We start from the raw sequence: 24431 nt of genomic DNA, 5'->3' as shown, positions 1-24431 counted from the left end.
CTTTGTTGATTTACTGAAGATCATTTTAAGAAAATGTCAGCGCACTAAAATGCTTATTGCAACATACTCAGTGCGTTTTGTGGACAGAGTCAACCGCTCTGTAGGGAAGAGCAAACAGGCGTCCCGAGCCTAGGCCCTCGTTTGCCCCAGCATCCGCAAGGGCCCATTAATCCATAACATTTAAATTCCGCCCACTAAACCAGCCCCTCCGCGCCCAAACCGCCACTTTTCCCCAAATGACGGCTGAAGGCAACCAATCAGCATTTGGGCAGGGGTCCGCCCACTTTTCCCTTGCCGAAACGGACAAGAATTCCCGCCAATTGAGGGCGTCGCTGCCGAGGCCCCGCCCCAGACTGGCCACCCCAACCAATACTGGGCAGGCTTGCGGCGGTGCCGGAGGCGGGGCGTGAGCACGCAGGTGCACCAGCGCGCAGGCCGGCCAGGAGGGCGGGGCGCGACGTCGTCCGTGCGGGGTCCCGGCGTCGGCGGCGCGCGCGCTCCCTCCTCTCGGAGAGAGGGCTGTGGTAAAAGCCGTCCGGAAAATGGCCGCCGCCGCTGCCGCCGCGCCGAGCGGAGGAGGAGGAGGAGGCGAGGAGGAGAGACTGTGAGTGGGACCGCCGCGGCCGCGGGCGGGGACCCTTGCCGGGGGGCGGGGGGTAGGGGCGGGACGTGGCGCGGGAGGGGCCCGAGGGGTCGGGCGACACGGCTGGCGGATGGCGTCCCTCCTCTCTACCCTCCCCCTCCCGCTGCCGCCGGTGGCGGCTCTCTTCTCGGCCCATCACCCGTGCTTGCGGGTGACCGTCCTCGTCGCGGTCTCCCCGGAGCCACCTTCGCCTGGCGCCCCCCTTTCTCCGCCCTCTGCGTGCATCCCGGTCCCCGGCGCCGCGGGCGCCCCTGTCGCCCGGGCTTTGCCTGTCGGGGCTACGCGCGCTCTTGCCCTTCTTGGGGCTTCGGGCCGCGGCGCCGTCGCGCGCCCGCGGCCCCGGCCTCTCCCTGGATCGCGCTCTCCCCTCTCCCTCCCTCGCGCGCCCCCTCTCCCGTTACTCGGCCCCCCCACCGGCGCGCGTGCGCAGTCCACCTCCCGTCGGGAGAGTGCGCCACAAGGGCTCCTGAGCTCTCACCCCCATCTCCAAGCTTTGCCTCCCCCTCCTTCTCGCCCATTCTATGACTTTCTGCCCCCACTGCGAGCGAATCGGTCCACCAGCTCCTTTCCCCATCTAACAGGAATAAGTAGGTGGGAAATTATTGTCCACCCACAAAAAGGACTAGACATTGTGTTCCTGGATCTCACAACTCATCATAAAGAGATGGTTATAGTTCTCATCAAGAACCGTGGGTAGGGGACTGTGCGTCCGGCAGCATCTAAGGCTTTTTGGGGAGAGCGTGCCCCAGGGTGCTCAGAGGTTCTTTTGGGGTGCTGTGGCTTCAGAATATGAACGCCCTCCCATCTCCCCCCCCTTCGCCGGCGATCTTCCAGTTACATAAGTGGAGTGGGACATAGTATGCAACGGGTTCTGTCGCCTTGGAGTGCTCAGGATCACCAGTACCAGATGGGGCAGGTTCATTGCATTGCTGTGACTCCTGTCGATTGTCTCTGAAAGTTTATTCTCTTTTTAATTTGGTTATGACTGAATCACCCAAACTGAAACTCGGGTGACTTTGATGTGGCAGTGGCAGTATTTTCTGTGGTTTTGTACTGAAGACTTAAGGTCGTTGTGAAGAGCCTAAAAAGAGTGCTGTCACAGGGGAGACCCTTTATGGCATTGCTAAATATGGACCCCCAGGGGGAAAGACTTGCTGGGAATATCTCTATAGCGGTTGCTTCTTTTGTGAATGTGTTCGGGTATGGGTTGGTCACAGCAGAAATGGGCTCCACCACAAAATTGATATTCCTGACTCATGGTCAGGCAGATGTGTGCTTCTGGTTGTTTTTCCAGGAACACGAATGGGCTCTGCCAAGCCATCCGCAGGTTGTCTCCAGTATTGAGTATCACTACCCCAAACTGTGAGATGACAGGATCAAATTCAGAGGGCGGTTGGTGATCATGGAACCAAACCTACTGTTGTATGATGTTAAGTGGCTTAGATGTTGTACGACTCTCAAAAGTTTTAGGTGTTTTGTTTTACTATAAAAATGAAGCATTTTTCTAGCCTGCATAGTAAAATTGTACTAATAGGCAATTATTACTCTAGGGGAGAATTTTGGGGTTTTGTGGCTGGAATTTTCATCTCAATCTCAGCAAATTCAGTTAATAACAAGATTAAGCTGACCTTTTGGGTCTTTTGAAATATACTAGTCCCTATAAAAAGACAGTGTCAGGATTTTTTGGTTCTCTTGGGAATTTCCACCAGAGATTTAGGGAAATAGGCTTATATGTGGGCTATTCAGGGTTTCTACTGTAAATCCCAGTCAGAAAGCCTAGGAAACACTTGCTTTTATTTTCTTATCTGGATATATCAACCTTAAAAAGCACAATCTAGTAGAAGTTCAGTTGATTATAATAAGTTGCTTTGGATCACCCATCCGTGGCATGTTGGCTAGGCAGCTGATTACTGGGGTGCATTCACTTCCACACAGACACACAATCCTCACTTGACAGTGACTCTGAGATTAGTAAACCTGAGCTTAGAACATGACAACTTAAAGTCTCTGATTTGTTTTCATAGTTGGCAATGTGTTTGCCTCCTCAGGTGCCCCTCCAATTACCTGTTTGTTATAAACCTCTAGCCCTTTGAACACTGCAGGCAGCTTTCAGAATTTAGTTTCTCTGTAAAGTGCCTGGTGGCATCTGAAGTCAGCCTATCTTACAGCTTGAAAAAGCCATGTACAACTTTCTTGCTAGTACTGGTCTATCACACCTTCTATTTCTTCTTATTAAAATTTTGCCTTGAATGCTTTAAACCTAGAGTACCAGGTCTTACAAGAAAACATCATGCAATCAGCTCTTTTTTGCTGTTTGAATCCTGAGGTAGGTGTAGGGCATGATACACAAAACAGTGTGTTTGGAGGGTTATGGTATAGTTTTGCATTCTGTGTTTATATGTTTGTAATCTCCAGCCAGAGTGATTTTCCCTGCCTGCCCTACCTCTGTGAGACCTAATCTAGACAGGCTGGGAGGCAAACTGTGAAGTTTGAAAGAAAAACGGACTGAATGAGTCCAATACACCCTTTCCCACACTGAACACACCTTTCTCCACATGGAGATGGGACAAGAGTATCTTTAACTTAGAATAAAGAACAGCAGAGGTAAATTTATTAGATTCTTGCTGGAGCCAGATTTCCTCCTCTCATGTACCTGCCAGGACTATTTGCAAGATAATTGATGTATTCTAGAACCCATAATCTTTTATAAAGGTGACTATCAGTGGAAATGTTTTAATTGACTAAGAACAGTTTGTCACCAGGCTTCCTGAGTTATCTCTGGGGAGGAAAGAATAATAGAAAATGTTTGATATTTGTAGTAACCAGTGTTTTAAGTACAGGATGGTGAAGTGCAGTCCTTGATTGGTGAGGTCCAGGGAGTGTGGCGGGACAGCTGCTTGTTTTCCCTGCCTTCTGTTGTGGTGACATTTGTGCAGAGCAGTCTCATGTGGTTGGCAGACACAGTTTTTTTTTTTTTTTTTTTTTTTTTTTTTTTTTTTGTTGGATAGAGAGCATTATTACCACTCCAGCGGGACAACTTTGTCTGCATTTCTTCCATATGACTCTTTTTTAGTCACATTGCTGTTGTCTTATCAAACTGCTGTGCCTTTATATCATTTTGGATAGGACCAGTGTAAATGGGTTCCTCCTCCTTAGATGTGCTCTTCTGCTTTCCCTGGTTCTCTTTTGCCTTTCTCTTCCCAGGAACCTTTTCCTTTTGAAAGCTTGATTTGCACCTCATTGCTTAAATACTTGGTTCCACCACTTTGATGGTAGGTATATATTGTGTGGGGTAACTGAGTGGGAGCAGGAATTTGGGGGCAGGCAGTCTTACCCACTCCCATATCAAGTGGAGGAGGGTGGTATGCCCATTCCTTTAGAGAATAAAGCCTTGGCCTGTTTAACTTATTTAAGGCACACTCTGTTAGGTCTGCTGGTGTGTGGTGTGCTTACCACAGTGCATAGTTACTGCAGATGTCTGGACTCTACTGGTCCTGAAACTGACAGGACCAAGCCTGGGTATACTTGTCTTCACTGCCAAAGAACTGGGGGTGGGGGGAGAAAGAAAAAGAGAGAGTGTGAGTGACTGTGTGTGTGCGTGCGCACACACACACACACTTGCTTTATTAGCTTTTCACCTAACTGGACTCATTTTCTGGCTTTTTAATTAAAGATCTCAAACTTTCAAAGCTGGAAGGAACCTTTGTCCAGCTCCCTCAGTTTACAAGTAAAACAACTTGTGGTCTAGAGAAGTTGTGACTTTTCCAGGGCCTCCTAACTAGGATACTGGTTTGATTTTTATTATACAAATAACTGAGAAATTTTGTTAACTTCTGGGATTTCAAAACATTCTAAGACTTGACTTTTTGTTTAAAGGAATTTTGTGAATTATGAAACTTTGTTGTACCTCAAAAGATAATTTTAGGTACCAACCAAGTAGTTATTAACCAGCCAACCAGCCCAGCCATAAGACTTGGTTGGTGTTGCCCTTCTCTGGATTCATGAGTGATTGTGCAAGTGGTTTCTAGATTGTATATGCTTACCTTTTGTTTTTAGTCTAAAGATAAAAGTGCTACTTTTGGGCCAGCAGGGTATCAGAGGTTAGCCTATATGGGGCAGTTTAGGTTTTAACAAGGAAATGATGATTATCCTAAATAAGAAGAGTCCTTATTGAACAAGTGTTCAAAAGCAGAAGATAAACTATCAAACTACTAGCTCAGTTTGTTGGACATCAGAGATTTACTGATCTGAGAGGCTTAAAAGTGATTGCTCTGAAATAGACTTGCATATTTTAGATGATGACTTTGGATCTCCTGGGGTGCTTAGTTTCCCTTGGTACTTTTTTCCTCTCAGGGTTAAAGCCCTTTCATATGATGATACAGCAGCTCTTTGTAACTTAAGCTGCTTGAAAAAAAAAAAGGAAAACTTTGCCTCTGGATTTTGGGTGTTCTTTTTGGGATGATATTTTGGTGTTGCATGTTCTCTTGAACACATATTCTTTACCCCAAGTATTTCTGTGTAATGTGGTAGAAGAAATACTTGCCAGAAATCACCTCTCCTGATGTTTTTTAGTGTAAAAGTGTCCCCCAAAGGTTTACAAGATCTGCAATACTGTTGATTCTAACAAGCATGAATCTTTCCTTCATTTTAGCACTGTGCATTATGTGCCAGTAATTTGCAGTTTATCCTTTGTTTCTAGCTAGGTGAGCCGGGAAATTTAGTACTTTGTCTATGTGTTTATCTTCAGAATGTCCCAAATAGCCCTGGGAAAAAAGTCATGCAGCTCAATGGGGGCTTTCAACTTACGATTTTCTTTGTTTTAGGCTCCATAAAAATACAGACTCACCAGTTCCTGCTTTGATGTGACATGTGACTCCCCAGAATACACCTTGCTTCTGTAGACCAGCTCCAACAGGATTCCATGGTAGCTGGGATGTTAGGGCTCAGGTAAGTAACCTTCCTTTTTTTTTTTTTAGTATATGTCCTGGTTTGGCCATCTGTTTTTAAAAAAAAGGAAAAAAAGATATACAACTCTTGGATAGTATAAAAGTACCCCAAAGATTAAAGACATAACTGTGCCAAACTGTGCCATATAATAAAAAAAAGTCACTTCCCTGAGCCCTGAAAGGTCAGTTTGGGTAGAGTTACTTGGTAACTACAGCGTAATCTGGGGGCGGGAGTCAGATTAGAGCCGGAACTGGTGATCTGCAACTTCAGTTCACCTTGAAGCAGGTCATCTGAGCTGAGAGCACTTGTCCTGAGCTCTTCACCTATGCTGCTGCTGTTGCCTAGCGGTCTTCAGCATGCTTCTCTGTTTGCTTTGGTTTTGGGTAAATGTCTTACTGGTCATTGTTAGTGAGCTGTGGTAATGCATTTTCAGACATGGGAACTGGTGTATGGTTCCATAGAAGGACGCCCTCCTAAAAGCTGTCACAGAACAGCAGAGCCCATGGCTAGTAGCATGTGCTTCCTACACTCTTCCCTTGGAAACTAAGGAGAACACCCAGACACACATCTGGCTCTTGGGACTCTAGAGTAGGATGAGTGCTTTTTGAAAGGCTGGGACCAAGACACGTGTTTTATCAGCTGTACTTTGGACTACTTTGGTACCATTGTGTGGATTGTAGTTTTGTAGAAATGAGTTGTTCCTTAATTTCTCAACTATCGGACTCAACATCTCAAGCTTTTTCTTTTTTGATCAGTGGTCACTCCACATTTGGTATTTTGACACCTGGATTTCAAAAATTCTATGTGGTAAAACAGAATGTTTTAATTGAATTTTTCCATTTCTTTGCCTACAAAAAATGAGTTTTCACATATGCTGCATTATGATTCCAGCTGAGACCCCAAGTAGCACTTTGTTGTGTTTCTCTAGTGATTTCTGATATGTTGGTATAAAAGCTGTTGTAGATATCCATTACAAATAGCCATTTAGGTATTATATGAGGGGTTTGGGTGGTGGAGAACAGTGGGTATGGAAGGAAGTAAAGAACATCATTCTGCCTCCAAGTCCCAAATTTGGTTCCACTCCTGATCTGTAATTCAAATTGTCATTCCCCTTTACTGCTGTAGGGTGTGTTTTGGACCTGGCTGACAGGACTTTCTTTGTAATCCACATATTTATGCTGGTGGGAGTTGTATGGCTAGTACTTTGTGCATTGTCTAATAAATTGTGTGGACTAAATGTAAATATGGGCAGTGAATGGGCTTCTTCTGGTAGATGTTAGGCCTGGGGTGTGGTTTGTTTTTAATAGTCTTTTTCTCTGGTTTAAGAATGGATTTATAAAAGGCAGTGGTGACATATAAGTTTCTCCTAAGAAATGTAGAAAGGAAGAGATTTTTTTAAAAATATCTCTGATTCATTATGAATGAGAAAGACACCACCATTTGAACTCAAAGGATAGAACTTGTCCTTGTTAGACAAAAACTTTATATCTTATTATTTTCCTTTTTAAAGAAAGTATAAACTAATACATGCTTTTATACAAAAAGCAAACCATCTAAAAGTTTATCAAGTAAAAAAAGAGAAGTGCTCCCTTACTCGGCTCCTACTTCCCAGAGTAACCACTGTTAATAGCTTAATGTACATCCTTCTTAATCTTCTAAGATTATACAAGTATGCATTTTTTGTGTTTTTAGCAAATGGGATGGTATTATTACATACTTCACCTTATAAATTTATCTCTGCCTCATTTCTTTTAAATATCAGTGTATTCTGGCACCACCTTACAGTCATCCATTTCATTGTCCCTCTATTAGTTTTCCTAGCAGTTTGCTATTAAAAAATACTGTGAGATTGAACTTCCTCTTAAGCCACTCATTTTGAATAATGATTGCTTAGACTTGAAGTTGCTGGTGGGTACTGCCACATCACCTTCCCAATTGGCTATCTCAGCTCCCAAGGCAGTCTGAGAAAGTGCTATTTAAAAAATATTCTCCCCCCAAAAAAATATTCTCCCAGAATTGGATATCTATCTTTTAAATTAGTGCTCCTTGGATTATTACTGAGGCTGAACCTCAGTAATCATTGGCCATTCGTATCTGGTCTTTGTGAATTGCTTGTTCATATTCTGTGTTCATTATTTTATCAGGATATTTCTTTTTAAATTGATATGTAAGGATTTTTTATAGTCACTCTTAGGGTATTAATGATGTCAACTGTCAGCATGCAGATATTTTTCCTACTTTATCATGTGTCTTGAATCTGCTTTTCTTTCTGATGTACAAAATTTCTGTTGATTTTTTTTTTTCTCTTATGCTCAGAAGTTCCTTTCCTACCCTAAGAACAGGTCAATATTAACTTGTATTTTCTTTCTTCCTAAAAAAAAAAAAAAAAGAAGAAAAGAAAAGAAAGAATGTTGTGCTGGGTGCAGTTCTGTCTATGATCCCAGTGGCTCAGGAGGCTAAAACAGGAGGGTTGCAAGTTCAAAGCCAGCCTCAACAATTTAGCAAGGGCCTAAGCAATTTAGTGAGACTCTATCTCAAAATAAAAGGGCTGGGGATGTGACTCAGTAGGTAAGCACCTCTACATTCAATCCCTGGTACCAAAATGGTGATGACGATGATGATGGTATAGTAGTACTGTATTCACACATACATATTTAATACATACAAAAGAATCATGTAGGTAAATTGTGCTGTGTTTGTCCCATTTTAAAAAAATACTTTTTTTGTATTTAACTTTGGAATGAGATGATGTCTAGAGCCTATTTAACCAGTTTTATCTTAACCATTGGGTGTAATAGTCATTCAGTCTTCACTTTTTTTTAATCTTATTTTTTGGTGGGGTTCTTTTTTTTTTCTTTTTTTGAACTAGATATCAAACCCAGGTCTTTGCAAATGCAAGGCAAGCACTTTGCTACTGAACCCGACTTTGCTTTTTCAAATGTTGGCTTCTTCAGGTGAACAAAGTATCTCTTAAGCTTTTTTCTATTTTCTCTATAAAATTGCTTTTCTTTTTGAATTCCTTTCTTTGTGAGGCTTGAAGGCAGGCTTGTCAGGAGACAATGGGTCATTCGCCCATAAATTTTTGAGGTACCTGCTTCAAGCCAGGGGCATTACTAAACCTTGAAAGTGGCACCTTCTTCTTAACTAGGGGCAGGTGTACACTGCTTGTTCCAAAAGATTCAATATAATAGTAGATATTCACAAAAGTATGTTTTCAATACACTGGGAAGAATCCAGAGATGTGTGTGTGTGTGTGAAATTCTGACAAGTTAGAGCATAAGAGTAGGCTGTGATATAAGTGGTTTGTTTTCCAACTTGTGTAATTACAGACTGATTTTTGCTTAGAATGATGATGATGATGATGGTAACTTTTCTACTGGTAAAATATCTCCCTGCTAAAATATCTCCCTGCTACCGTGTTTCCAAACATTCATTCTCTTCATGGAGGCAGCCACCATTACCATTTTCTTTAAAAATTGTGTGTGGACTGGGGATATCTCAGTGGAAGAATATGTGCTTAGCGTTTGTGAGGCCCTTCGTTCAATCCCCAGCACCAAAAATGTGTGTGTGTATGCACACATGTATTTAAATGTTTTGGTACTGGGGATTGAACTCGGGGGCACTCAACCACTGAACCACATCCCCAGCCATATTTTGTATTTAGAGATAGGGTCTCACTGAGTTGCTTAGTGCCTCACCATTGCTGAGGCTGGCTTTGAACCCGCAATCCTCCTGTCTCAGCCTCCCAAGCCACTGAGATTACAGGTGTGTGCCACTGCACCCAGCTGTATTTAATTTTTTTTAATGTTTATTTTTTAGTTGTAGTGGACACAATACCTTTGTTTTATTTATTTTATTTTTATATGATGCTGAGGATCAAACCCAGGGCCTCGCACATGCTAGACAAGCGCTCTACCGCTGAGCCACAACCCCAGCCCTGTATTTAATTTTTATTGAGGCAATATATATGTATATAATTTCCATGTAATCATTTTAAGTGTTCATTTCAGCTGCATTAAGTGCATTCACATTGTTGTACAACCATCACCACTATCATCTTATAAAATTAAAATCCCATACCCATTAAATACTAACTCTTAATTTCTCCTCTCTTCCCCCCAACCCTCTGGCAACTTCTTTTTTGTGTGTCTATAAATTTAATGATTCTAGGTAACTTATATTATTGTAAGTTTTTACATATGTGTTTGTTGATTATGTGCTTATGCACATAAACAAGGATGTGTGGGAGTGCACTCTTATGCAAACTATAAAATATTGTATGTATTTGCAAATTTTGCTCTTTTTTGCTAGTGTATCTTGGAGATTGTTTGGAGTCAATTCATATAGAGCCATGTCATTCTTTTTAACTTTAGGGTTTGAATAGTTTATTATATGGGTTGTATTATAATTTATTTAACCAGTTTTCTATTGACGGGTATTTGTGTTTCTAAATTTTAAAATTTCATTAATGCTGTGGTGAACCATCTTACATATACCATTTTGCTCACAGGCAAGTGTATCTATAAGAGAACTTGCTAAAACTGTTAGGGAAAGTGGAACTTGCTGAGTCAAAGGGTATATGCATTTTAAACTTGAATAAATACTGCTTGGGCTGGGGATGTGGCTCAAGCGGTAGCGCACTCGCCTGGCATGCTTGCAGCCTGGGTTCGATCCTCAGCACCACATACAAACAAAGATGTTGTGTCCGCTTAAAACTAGAAAATAAATATTAAAAAATTCTCTCTCTCTCTCTCAAAAAAATAAATAAATAAATAAATAAATACTGCTAAACCAAGGGTAGCCTTTTAATTGCAGACTTTTAAAAAAAAAATCTTAATTTTTTTAGTTGTAGTTGGACACAATACCTTTATTTTACTTATTTATTTTTATGTGGTGCTGAGGATCAAACCTAGGGCCTCACATGTGCTAGGTGAGCGCTGTACTGCTGAGCCACAACCCCGGCCCTAATTGCAGACTTTTAATGAAAAACTGCTTATAAGAAGATAAACATACAAATTTATGACTATAGTATTATTTGTAGAGATTAGAGAGCTGATAATTAGGCTTAGGAAGAAGTGGTTTTCAGTAGTTAGCACTAGAAAACCAAACTTTGGAAATTTCTTTTTCATCAAATGTGACCTTGTATGAGCAGGGGATTTGAGGCAAGACTTTTTTTTTTTCACTTGACAAGAGAAATTTCAGCTAGATGTTTGTGAATCTTGAAGAAAATGGAACATTTTTATGTTGGGGCCATATCTCCCTGCTACCATGTTTCCAAACATTCTGTGTGACTCCAGATTCCTTCAGCTGCTGGGCTTCTTCCTCCTTCCTATCACAGTTTGTATAAAGAAAAGTATTCAGGGCCAGATTACTGTTGCTTCATTTCCCTATAACTGATGTCTTTTTCTTTTTGTGGTGCCAGGGGTTGAACCCAGGGTTGCATAACCACTGAGCCACATCCCCAGCCTTTTTTTATACTTTATATTTAGAGACAAGGTCTCACCAAGTTGCTTAGGGCCTCACTAAGTTGCTGATGCTGACTTTGAACTTGCAATCTTCCTGCCTCAGCCTCCCAAGCTACTGGGATTACAGGCAAGCACCACCACACCCAGCAACTGTTGTACTCTTTATATTAGCACTCCTGTATTCATATAACCTGTACTAGTTGTCAGCTACTGTGCTAGCTCCTGGGGACTATCTCTAACCCAGAAATCTGGCCTAATGGGAGGGAGGTACAGACAAGCAAATGGTCTGTACAGTGGGCCAACCTCTGTGATGGAGGCCAGTGCCACTGAGAAAGCACATTAACATTAGAAGGGATCTCACCTAGACTTGGGGAATGGGGCCAGGGAAGAGACTTCGTTGAAAAAATGAGACCTGAGACCAAACAGTAAGAAACTGTCAGCTAGATCCAGGAGAAAGCATTAGTGGGGAGAGAAGTTTTGTGGAAAGATCAGCTTATATAGAGGCTCACACAGGAGAGTATCTGTGGAGCTGGATTAAAGTAGTTCAGAATGTGGAGGTGAGGTAGGAACAGCAAGCTGGGCCATGTAGAGAGGAGCATTTATGTTTTTAGAGAGTAGTCCACAAATGTTCAGGCACTAATATACTAGGTATGCCAAGTAGGCTTCACTTTCCTTCCACACTAGATCACACTCTGAGACGTTCTCTTTGCCCCAGAACGCAGTGACACACTCTGCCCAAATATCCTGTTCGCTTTCCATCCTGCACTCTTCTAGAAGCCATCTGTCCTTAGCAAACTTCTGTCACCTTCCCACCTCATCCATTGGACACCCATTGGACACTCCAGGTATCTTCACAGAACCTTCCATCCTTCCACTTCTGCTCCAAGAGGATGGGGTTTCCCCTTCTCCAACACAGTTTGTTCTCTAATGCTTGATAGTGTCAGGCTGTGAGGAGAGCAGGAGTCATCTGTGGTAATAAATGCATTGCTTAGTTTCCCTGATTTTTTTTTTGGTAGTATTGGAGATTGAACCCAGTGAGAGTGGGGCTCTACTATTGAGCCACATCCCTGGCCCTTTTTATTTTCCATTTTGAGACAGGGTTTCACCAAGTTACCTCAAACCGATCATCCTCCTGCCTCAGCCTCCTGGCAGCTAACAAGTGTACATCACCACACTGGCCTTTGTTCCCCCCTGTAGTGCTGGGGATTGGACCCAAGGCCTTGAATATTCTAGGCAAGTACTGTACTGTGAGGTATGCCCTGAGTCCTTCCCAGTTTTATTTATTATTATTATTTTTTTTTTTTTAGAGAGAGAGAATTTTAATAGTTATTTTTTTTTTTAGTTTTCGGCGGACACAACATCTGTATGTGGTGCTGAGGATCAAACCTGGGCCGCACGCATGCCAGGCGAGTGCGCTACCGCTTGAGCCACATCCCCAGCCCCCCAATTTTATTTATTATTTTTAAAAAGACTTTCATGGTAAAGGAACTGTGTGTGAGCAAGCTTACTCCTGTCTTGTCATGGACCAGATCTACCCTGATGAACTACTGTGGACAGCACCTCTAGAGCCTTCTCCCTGTTCCTCTGTGCTGCCTGGTCTTCCACCCTCCCTAGATCATTCCAAGGTCCTCCCCAGCCTCTATGCTCTGCTCATGTATCTATTGATCTTCTTTCCACCCAGACTTAGGAAATGTTAGCAGTTTGCTATATTCATGTCAGCTTTCTTTTATGGAATTCAAAAATGACAACTCCAGCTAAATTGCATCGCATAGTTGCACTCACTGCCCTGCCTCCCTAAGTAGCTCATCTCCTAAAGGTGATTGGGATACTCTCCATGCAAGGTTTGTGTTGTACATGACAATATAGACTATTATTATAGAGTATTTCTCAAATTTACAGGATGATATTCTGTATGAAACATTCTGCAACTCTTTTCTTCTGATATTTGGCTTTTGAGACTAGTTATGTTGCCCTGCGCAGAATTTGTTCCTTCATCTAACATGTCTCCTTGTGCTATGGAAACATTTTTACAACAGAAGCCCCATCCAGAGCCCCAAGGGAGAAGGGAATTGTAGAGAAACAAGGAATGGCATTGGTTTATGTTTATATCCTTTGGTCCTGTTAACCAAGAAGAACATATTTTATCTCTGTTTGTGAAAGATTTCTACACACACACACAAAAAAGGCGTCTATTTCTAGACTGATAGGGCAGAGCAAAGGTTTTATTTTTAGTTTTGAATAAAAGCAAAGCATGCATCTGAGATATGTCCATTTCCCTTGTCTTTATCTCCTTTGCGACATTCCACATTGTTGCTAAAACATGAACACTTTCCAGCATGAACTTACTTTCTACGTGTGAATTGTTTTTGGAAAACATTAAAACATTTTGGTTTCTCTGGGGCTTCTAGTGGTACATAACTTTTTTCCTTGAAATCAAATTTCATTTATTAAAAAGAAATACATACAAATATGCTAATGTTCTTTATTTGCCTGGTCAGCAGAGGTTGCTCAGCTGTGTTCAATTCTTGATAATCCTAACTTCTCATTAATTTGTACTAACGAAGTAGGTGTCTTTTATATATAAATAAATTTAACATACCAAACTACTAGGGGAAAAATACGTTGCTTAAGGTATGTAAGTTTGATATTACTTTTATAAATTGTTTTTAAAATTTTTCTACATAATTAGTAACTTATTTGTAAAAAATAAATTTCCGTGTTTCTGGTATTTGTGTTTTTGTAAACAGCAGAAAGTGTTAATCCATATTAAGTACTAATTTGCTCTAATATTTTCAGCTGTTTTTGAAATTAGACTTGGCAATAAAATAGACAAATGTCTGCAGTTGTGACAGTTTGTCTTTTTGTTCTGTTTAACTCCAGGATAAATAATCGCAGTGATTTTTTTTCTAGGTTTGGAAGATCTTGGTAATGATTAAAGTAACTATGGAATGTTGAAAGTATTTTTTAAGGTGGTATTACTATTTTAAAAAATGTTAATGTAGCTTGTAAGCAACTGTGTAAAATTTCTTAGTCATTCTTCCAGGTTAAGACAAATAAACAGAAACAATATTTATTTATTTATGTACTGAGGAGTGAACCCAGGGATGCTCTACATCTGAGTTACGTCCTAGTCTTTTTTATTTTATTTTTGAGACAGGGTCTCACTGAGTTGCTGAGGGTCTTGCTAAGTTGCTGAGACTGACCTCAAACTTGTCGTTCTCCTGCCTCTGCCTCCTGGGTCACTGGGATTACAGGTGTGCACCACCGTGCCCACAAGCTCTTTATTTTTATTATACAAGTGAAACATTATTGTAGGAAACAAAGTGCATGTAGGCACAAAAATAAAAAAGATCATAATTATTGATGATTATGCCCTACAAAGAAAACTCTTTAAAGTTTATATCTTTTAGGGCTGGGGAAGTAACTCAGTGGTAGAGGGCATACCTAGTATGTGGGAGGTCCTGGGTTTGGTTGATTCCCAGCAATGCAAAAATAATTATTTCTAGACCAAGGGTTTTGATTCTGGGAGTTTCAAATTCAAGGGTTTGTGACCTTTTTTGGAAAAAAGACTCTATTTTTATTTTCACTGACACTTATAGGCAACAAACCATGGTAGCATTAGGACTACCTATGGGCTGGGGATGTAGCTCAGTGGTAGAACACATGCTTAGCATGTGCAAGGCCCCAGGGTTTAATCCCCAGCATCAAAAAGAAAAAAAAAAAGGACATGTAACTGTCACCAAGAGAGATCAAAGGTGCTTTTATATTATAGTTGTTACAGATGTTTTGAAATAGCATATGTTGTCATTACTATTTCAAACTTTAACCCTAATAGCTACCCTAGATCTGTTTACTAAAGAAGCATATATTCTACCATTAATTTTTTTTTTTTAAATTTGAGATGGGGGTGTTGCTAAGCTGTCCAGACTGGCCTTCAACGTACAATCCTCCTACCTCAACCTCTGAGTAGCTTGGATTAACAGGCATGCACCACCACACCCAGCTGTAGCATTCTTAATTAATCATTAATCAGTTCCTAATCATTTTATTTTATGCATTTTAAAAATTTTTCTGAGACAGGATCCAAAAGGCAAAAGAGTTCATGACAGAAAAAGTTTAAGAAAACTTGTTCTGTACATTGTACTGTGCAATTACAAAACATCACTCAACTAGTGAGTTGCATAGGGGAAAGCATAGTTACAATAAAAGGAACAAAGTGACATGTAAAGTTTAGTTCATCTTAATTATACCCAACATTTATGAACATATATAGTGTTTTGCAAAGTATAACACAACTAAAACTGTATAAAAGACTACTTACTACCACATAAATTGCTTGATGATTAATAGCCCCAAATTTATCCTTGCTGTTGGTATTTTAAATATTCTTCTGGTTTTCCTTATCTACCTGTGTACATGCACATACCATTTTAGGTGAGTGGGATCATATAATATGTTCTCTGTAACTTTAGTTCTTTCCTCAAGATTATGTTGTAGATATTTCTGCATGCTAGTAAAAATGTATTTCTATAATAATTTTATCCCTAAACTTAAGATAACTTAATTGCATGCATAACATGAATTTGGTAGGTAAGTTTTCCAGGAAATACAGAAAGAGGAAAGGTAAAAGTCAATAAATCTGCCATCTATAGATAGATAATGTCTGGATAAAGTTTTTACACCATCATTTTTAATCACCACATTGTATGATTGTGCCTAAAGGGCATTTCCGTTGTTTCTGCAATCATTGCTGAATGATATATGTCTGTGAGCCTGTGGTTCCAATTCTGTTTACACCCAGACCTCTCTCTTGAGCTCCATATTTGATGGCCCCTTCAGCATCCACTGGAGTTGCTCACAGCCATCTTAAATTTAGTAAGTCCCAGACAGAGTTCTTGATTTTCCCCCCTTCAAACTTATTCCTCCTCTCTTCTCCATTTTAGTAAACAGCATCAACATCTTCCCAGTTACTTGATCCAAAATTCTAAGAGTCATACTTAATTCTGCTCTTTTCCTTCCTCATCCTTTAATCCAGTAACAAGTCCTGTGAGACCATCCTCTTCTCACCTTTTCTATTGCCAGGACTTCATTCAGTCCAAGCCACAAGCCACAAGTCACCTCTCAGATACAGCAGGACTTTGGATGATATTGAACAGCTTCCTCACTGACATCCTTATGAGACATTACATGTTTCATAAATCTGTTTGTTATATTAATCCTAAATGATGGACTTGTTCCACATATAGTATCTTTTTCATATGGCCAATAGAATTCAATTAGGTGCTGCTGAGTTCCATGCTAGCTCCATTTTTAAGGATATGCAGTACATGAAACTATCATATATTCATTCATTTCACAAGGGAGTGAGGTATCCATAGTTACCCCAGGCATTGTCTTAGGCAAGGGATGGGGTGATTTAGACAGATTTGGTACCTTGGTACCTTTCCTCCTGGAACTTGAGTTTGGTAGCAGAGAAAAACTTTATATAATTACACAATATTTAAGTGCTTGGAAGGATAAGTTTGTGGCCAGAGCTCACCGTGATCCTGTATAATGGGGAACAGCTCAGCCTTAGGAGGATTGAGGAAATCTCTAAAGTGGCAATGCCAAAGCTGGGAACCAAGGGTTGAGCAGAAATGAGAAAGATGCAGAGTGGAGGATGGCTTTTCATGTGGGAAAGAACATGTTAACTACTTAAAGTTAAATAGGATGGTTTAATTTATAGTACCTTGCCACATTGACATCATATTCTCATTATTCTATAACTTTGGGTGGTGTTTCTCGTTCCATCAGCTTTAGTTCATAGGTCAATACCTCTCAGTGTAAGATGAGGATGTTAATGACCCAACTTTTCCTGTGACTTTCCTTCCCCAACTTCTACCTTCTAAAAGCTATACTGAACCATATCCATTCTTAAAATTTTTAACATTTGTGTTTTGCTCTGCAGCCACAGCCAAAGTTAATTCTGAAGTTAAAAATAAGTCACCATCATTTACATTATCACAGGTATGTGAATATTGTTCATGACAAGGCCAAGTAATGAATGCTAGGATTGCCTTTCCTTCTTTATAGGTCTGGACCACTCAGAGGAGAATGACCAATCAAGGTCAAATGGATTCTCTTTTCTTAGACCCATCCTTGCCAGGATTTAATCTGCTTCATATTTGAACCTTGGCTTTCTTACATAGCTTTTTTGTTTTTTCCCACCATTTCTGATTGTTTTCTCCTTTCTTTAATATTCTTTGATCTTGTTGTAAAATCCTCTTAGTCGTGCTGTTTATTTCCTATGATTCTGCTCCCCACCAAAGGTTCCTCTCAGAGTTCTCTGTTCTCCTCCTACAGTCTGAAGTATTTGCTCTTTAAGGTTGCACACACCTGCCTCCTGGATCTTACCTTCATTGTGCTCTCAGGTTGTAACCCCTGTTTCCCAGAACCTATATCATTTTATTTGATTTACTCCCTTGTTTTCTGGCACACATTCTTAAATAACTTATTAAGATAGGATGCTTGAGGAGTAAACTGTAGTAGACACTTTTGTAATTTATCCCATATCCATTCCCTGTTTACCCATTCCTAATGGATCCCTGATATTATTCACCTTTGCCTTATTCCCAACTTCATAAAGCACTCCTTAAGTCATTATATTGTATTCCCTTGAGAGTAATTATTCATCAAGGCTGGACATATAATCTAAATTGGTCCATTCAGACTAAAGGGAAGAGCTTCAATGGAACATTTAGGGAGGACCTTTCTCATTCTCTCACTGGAGCAAATAACATGCTGCTGGTAGTTCTTCTATAATCTCAGACTGAGGGACCAACTTTGAAGAAAATGTTTACTTGCTAAGGATGGTGGAGCAGAGAGTCAACAGGAAGAACCTGAGTATTGCTCCTATTGTTTAGCTACTGATTGTGCTGAGGCTGGCCTATCTCTGAACTAGCAGTTTTGTGAGAGACTAAAATTTCTTATTGTATAAGCCAGTTTGAGTCAGCTTTTCTGTTACTTGCAGCCAAAAACCTCATAGTAGATAGGTCTTCTGAGTCATTTCATATCTAAAATACAATACGTTTATTTTATTTATTTATATGTGGTGCTGAGAATTGAACCCCTTACACTTGATGGGTTGAGTATAGAATTCCAAGACAAAAATTATCCCCTTCTATCTTTGGGAACATTTTCCCTTTTTTTCTTTCTAGCATACACAGATATGAATAAAACAATGCTTGATGCCACTCTGATTATGGTTCTTTTGTAGATGGGCCTTCATTTCCCTTTACTTCCCTAATTTTTATTTTTTTGGCAGTACTGGGGATTGAACCCAGGGGGATCTAACACTGAACTGCATCCCCAGTCCTTTTGTTATATTTTATTTTGAGGCAGGATCTCACTAAGTTGCCCAGGCTGGCACTGAACTTGGAATCTTCCTGCCTGAACCTCCCAAGTTGCTGGGATTACAAGAGTACCCATCATGTCCTGCTTCTCTTTTTCTTTGGTGCCCTGAAATTTCATGAGGGTATATCTAGAATTGTCTTTTTCATTCATTGTTGTGGGGTCATTCAATGAGAACACTTTGTCTATTTTCAGCTTTTTTTAATATTTATTTTTTAGTTGTAGGTGGACACAATATGTTTATTTTATTTATTTATATGTGGTGCTGAGAATTGAACCCAGGGCCTCACACGTGCATGGCGAGCGCTCTACCACTGAGCCACAACCCCAGCCCTATTTGCAGCTTTTTAAAAAAAATTCCATTCTTTCATTTTAAATTTTGGACCATATATATTTATCTTCTGTCTCAATCATCATGTCATATTTTCCTTTGTTTCTTTGCTCAGAATTTGGGGTGATCTCTTTATCTTCTGTCCCTCTATAAAATTCTTTATTTCAGCCAAACTAGTTTTCTGACTTACTCTGAAGTCTGTATGCCTGCTATGTAGATTTGACAGTTAACATTCGCATATTTGTCTGGTCTGCCTAGATAGGTATGTTTTTATCAGACACCCACTCCAAATTCAAATTCCTCCCAAATGTCTCTCATAGCCATTTTTTGGGAGGTACTACTACAAAGCAATGTGGGGTTATGTATTGCTTTGAGTATGCCTCCTTTGTGTCTTTTACCAAGAACAACCTTCCCACCTCACTTGTGGAATTGACTTTTTAAAAATTTATTCTTTTTATATATATATATGACAGTAGAGTGTATTTTGACATATCATGCATACATGGAGTATAACTGATTCTAATTAGGATCCCATTCTTGTGGTTGTACATAATGTGGAGTTTCACTGTGATGTATTCATATATGAACATAGGGAAGTTATGTCCAATGCATTCTACTGTCTTTCCTACTCCCACTCCCTTCCCTTCATTCATTCTCCTTTGTCTAATACAATAGACTTCTATTCTTCACTCCCTGTTATTGTGTGTTAGCATCCACATATCAGAGAGAGCATTCAGCCTTTGGTTGTTTGGGACTGGTTTATTTCACTTAGCATGATAGTCTCAAGTTCCACCCATTTATTGGCAAATGCCATAATTTCATTCTTCTTTACAGATGAGTAATATTACATTGTGTATATACACCACATTTTATTTATCCATTTATCTGTTGAAGGGCGCAGGTTGGTTTCACATCTTTGCTGTTGTGAATTGAGCTACTATAACATTGATATGGCTGTGTCACCTTATTATGCTGATTTTAAGTCCTTTTGGTATATACCAAGGAGTGGGATAACTGGGTCAAATGGTGGTTTCATTCCAAGTTTTCTGAGGAATCTCCATGCTGCTTTCCAGATTGGTTGCACCAATTTGAAATCCCACCAGCAATGTATGAATGAACCCTTTTCCCCACATCTTCACTAACATTTATTGTTATTTGTGTTCTTTATAATTGCCATTCTGACTAGAGTGTGATGGAATCTCAGTGTAATTTTAATATGCATTTCTTTAATTTCCAGAGATGTTCTTCTGTAAAGAGCCTGTCCAGTTCCTTTGCCCATTTATTGATTGGGTTATTCATTTTTCTGGTGCTAAGTTTTTTGAATTCATTGTATATCCTGGGGATTAATGCTCTATCGGAGATACAGGTAGCAAAGATTTTCTCCCATTCTGTAGGCTCTCTCTTTAGGCTCTTGATTGTTTGCTTTGAAGAAGTTTTTTAGTTTAACACCATCTCATTTATTGATTCTTGGTTTTATTTCTTGCACTTTAGGAGTCTTGTTGAAGAAGTCAGTTCCTAAGCCTACATGATGGAGTGTTTGGCCTACATTTTGTTCTAATAAGCACAAGGTCTCACTGGTCTAATGCCTAGGTCCTTGATCCACTTTGAGTTGAGTTTTGCACAGGGTGAGAGAAAGGGGTCTAATTTCATTTTTCTACATATGGATTTTTAGTTTTCTAGCACCATTTGTTGAAGAGGCTATCTTTTCTCCAATGTATGTTTATGGTGCCTTTGTCTAGTGTGAGATAACTGTATTTATGTAGGTTTGTCTCTATGTCTTCTATTCTGTTGGTCTTCATTTCTGTTTTGGTGCCATATTTGTTACTATAACTTTGTAGTATAATTTAAGGTCTTGTGTAGTTTTGCCACCTGCTTCACTCTTCCTGCTAAGGATTGCTTGAGCTATTCTGGGTCTTTTATTTTTCCAGATGAATTTCATGATTGCCTTTTCTATTTCTATGAGGAATGTCAATGGGATTTTGATTGGAATTGCATTAAATCTGTATAGTGCTTTTGGTAGTATGGCCATTTTGACTATTAATTCTGCCTATTCAAGAGCAAGGTAGATCTTTCCATCTTCTAAGGTTGTCTTCAAATTCTTTCTTTAGTGTTCTGTAGTTTGGAATTGACTTTTTTGAAACAATTAACCCAGTTGTCCTTTAGAAGGCCCATATAATAAAAGGGGTTAGATGTCTCTCATGATGTAATTTAAATCATTTATTCCTTATGTTAATTGTGAATGAGAAGTCAGGCCCGCAGGCTTGTTTAGGTTAAACATTTTGGCCCAGACCCAGAATATTGCACAGGCAGCACTGTTGTACTTCATCCTGCATCAGATCAGGAGGGACCTGATGGCTGGTTATCCTGTGGTTCATAATGCTGTGTTTTACCAGTTGGTTAAAAAGAAGGTTACTGCCAAATCTTTCCATTCTAAGTGTTTATTTTTCCTGTTATAATTGGTAAATCTGTGATGTGATAGTTTGGCTGTCTACAAATATGCTATTGCCCAACAACTATTTCACTTAGTGATTTTAGCATTCATTAATAATCCCTGCCTGAATCCATTATTTGATTAGAGGTTTTCTTTTCTCTTTTTTAATAAAGAGAAGTGTTTTATTTATTTATTTAGTAACTGGGGATTGAACCTTGGGGTGCTTTACCACTGAGCTCCATCCCCATCCCTTTTTATTTTTTAATTTTGAGACAGGGTGTCACTAAGTTGTTTAAATTGCCGAAACTGTGTTCAAATTTTCAATCACCCTATCTCAGCCTCCTGAGTCACTGGGATTATAGGTATGTAGCTTTTTCTAGTTCTGTCATTTCTCTGTTGGCATTCCTATGTAAAGACTTTCCCCAGTTGGGCCTGATGGCACATGCCTATAATCCCAGCTATTTGAGAGACTAAGGCAGTATGGCAAGTTCAAGGCCAGCCTGTGCAATTTAGCAACACCATCAAGTAAGGAAGAACTGTATTTTTTCCCTACAAAGAGTATAGATGTTTAATCTTTGCCTTTAATTTCTAAGTTAATTACTAAATTTTAGAATGCATTAAGTGTAAAAATCACCTCAAATGGTAACAGTATATTGTTCTTATGTTTTTTCTCTCAAGTTAGTGTTGACTTACGGAGTTTTGGTTATGAAATATTTTAGAATTCAGATACATTCATTCTTTTGTGATCAAGTTATTTCAAACTTGGTCAGTGAGAGTCCCTTCATGATGCTACTGGTGTTTTCTTGGCATATTCTCATTGAGCCTTCTTGGCACAAAATATTCTATCCCAGTGTGTGTGCTTCCTTTGCCAGAACTGATTCCAAAGAACTCTGATTCCCTTTAGTGGGAAATGGTATTTATAACCCAAGATATGGATTCTTATGGGGTGGCATCACTTCTAAGACCTTTTAGTGGACAGAGCTAGAAAATATTTTAAACTTTTATTTAAGAGTCACAAATACATGGTGATATTTTCAAAGACAATTTAACATTACTGGGTTCTTTAACTTTTATCTTTACATTCTTGATTGGAGGGGTGCTAGGGATTGAACTCGGGGGCACTCGACCACTGAGCCCCATCCCCAGCCCTATTTTGTATTTCATTTAGAGACAGGGTCTCACTGAGTAGCTTAGTGCCTTGCAACTGCTGAGGCTGGCTTTAAATTTTCAATCCTCATGCCTCAGCCTCCCAAAGCCACTGGGATTACAGGGGTGCACCACTGTGCCCAAAACATATATTTAAAAAAAAAAAACATATCTTTTTCTTACATAAAAATGTTGATTCCTAATAATATTAACATGGTTACTTATTTGCTTTATTTTGTAATCATTATAAAATAAACCAAAATTATAACAATATTGAGAGTAAAAATGTTGAAGTTTAAGATTGCTGTCACTCGGGAATAGCTTACTAAGATGGGTCCAAAAGTCACTGGAGGATTTGCTTTTTTGGTAGTGATGAGGTAACTCATTTTGGATTATCCCTCTGTCGGGCAGTTTAAAACTCTGGATAAAAATTTTTAAAAACCAGCAACTTAAAGGCACTAGAAAGTGATTAAAGGCACATAAAAAGTAGGATAAAGTTTATAGTTGGAAGAAGGGAACTGCATTGGGCAAATTTCCTTATTGTGATTTTTTTTTACCAGACACATGCCCAGTCAGTGCTGCAAGGAGGATAAGACTTAGAAATCTTCAGTTTTAGGATTGAGAAATCAGAGAGTAGATTTCGGAACAACTATAGCAAGCTAGAAATTGAGGTGGGGTAGAATCCTGGAAGGCAGATAGACACTGGCAAAGGGCCCAAGTTCTTCATATAGACTCTGTTGAATTCCGGCTAAGGCAAAAGAATTGAATAGAGATTTCAACTGCTGCCTACCATAGGGAAGACAGTTTGGAGTTTGAGTTCACCCAAATGAACTGGTAAGATAAAAAATCAGGACAGGCACAGTAGCATATACCTGTAATCCTTGCCACTTGGAAGGCTGAGACAGGAGGATCATGAATTCAAAGCCAACCTCAGCATAAGTGAGGCACTAAGCCACTCAGTGAGACCCTCTCTCTAAATAAAATACAAAATAGGGCTGGGGTTGAGGCTCACTGGTCAAGTGCCCCTGAGTTCAATCCCTGTACCCCGCCCAAAGAAAGATAAAAATTAATAGAACTTCATTGAATCCAAAGTCTGACATTGTAGTACTCACAATATCTAGCCATTTGAAGAAATAGGAAAATGTGACCAGAGCAGGGGTTAGCGATTTTTGTTTCATAACCAGTAACTATTTTAGGTTTTGTGGGCCATAATGGTCTCTGTTGCAACCACAAAACTCTGCTGTTGTAGTGCAAAAGCCACCATAGACAATATGTAAGGGAAATTATGGCTGTATTCAAAATTTAAAAACATGCAGATTTGCCCTGTGGGCCATACTTTGCCTACCTCTGTTCAAAAGAAGAGATAATCAATGGGAGACCTACCCAAGGTGACCTGGATGTTTTAATCAACAGAGAAGGATTTTAAAGTAGCTATTAGTAGGAAGTAAAAGAAAATATGCTTTTAATGAAAGAAGAAATCATTAGTCCTAAATCTGTTCACATCAGTAATTACATTAAGCATAAACAGAATAAACATTTCAGTTAAGAGGCATAGACTGTAAATTAGAAAGCAAAACTGAGCTATGTGTTGTCTATAAGATAGGTGTTTTAATATTAACTGCATTACTATGTAGAAAAATAATAGGATGAGAAAAGATACACCATGTAAATAGCTAGCATGGGAAAGCTAGAGAGGCAATACTAACATGGGAAAAATGCAGACTTCATGACAAAGGATTTTGCCAGAGATGAACACATTTTGTAACAATGAAATGGTAAGTTCTTTAGAAAGATTTAATAGTCAGAAATGTATATGTGCCTAATTATAAAGCTGGAAATACATGAAGAAAAAATGGGCAAAATTGAAGAGGGAAATAAATCCATAATCATATTTCTTAGCAATTGTAATACCCTTCTCAGTAATTGATAGAACTGGACCAATAAATCAATATGGACATAAAAGATCGGAGCATTACCAGACACATTATCATTTGCTGACCCATAAAACAAGTCTTGGTAAATTTCAGAAGTTTGAAATTCTACAGATTATGTTCTCTGTAATCCTAGTGGCTCAGGAGG

The 24431-nt window shown here is 39.6% G+C and overlaps 1 protein-coding gene across 1 annotated transcript in view; it reads left to right on the top strand.

Moving 5' to 3' along the window:
• The first annotated feature begins 483 nt into the window (after positions 1-483).
• Mecp2 (methyl-CpG binding protein 2) overlaps positions 484-24431 on the top strand; it is a 57168-nt gene continuing 33220 nt past the window's right edge. Inside the window, exon 1 of the mRNA XM_077107700.1 lies at positions 484-604. Coding sequence (XP_076963815.1) covers positions 543-604 — 62 coding nt within the window. The 5' untranslated portion in view covers positions 484-542. The remainder of the gene's footprint in view (positions 605-24431) is intronic.

The sequence above is a fragment of the Callospermophilus lateralis genome, chromosome X (genome assembly GCF_048772815.1).
Source record: "Callospermophilus lateralis isolate mCalLat2 chromosome X, mCalLat2.hap1, whole genome shotgun sequence".
Classification (NCBI taxonomy): domain Eukaryota; kingdom Metazoa; phylum Chordata; class Mammalia; order Rodentia; family Sciuridae; genus Callospermophilus; species Callospermophilus lateralis.
The sequence above is the reverse complement of the archived record's forward strand: the minus strand, read 5'-3'. Positions and strand labels throughout refer to the sequence as shown.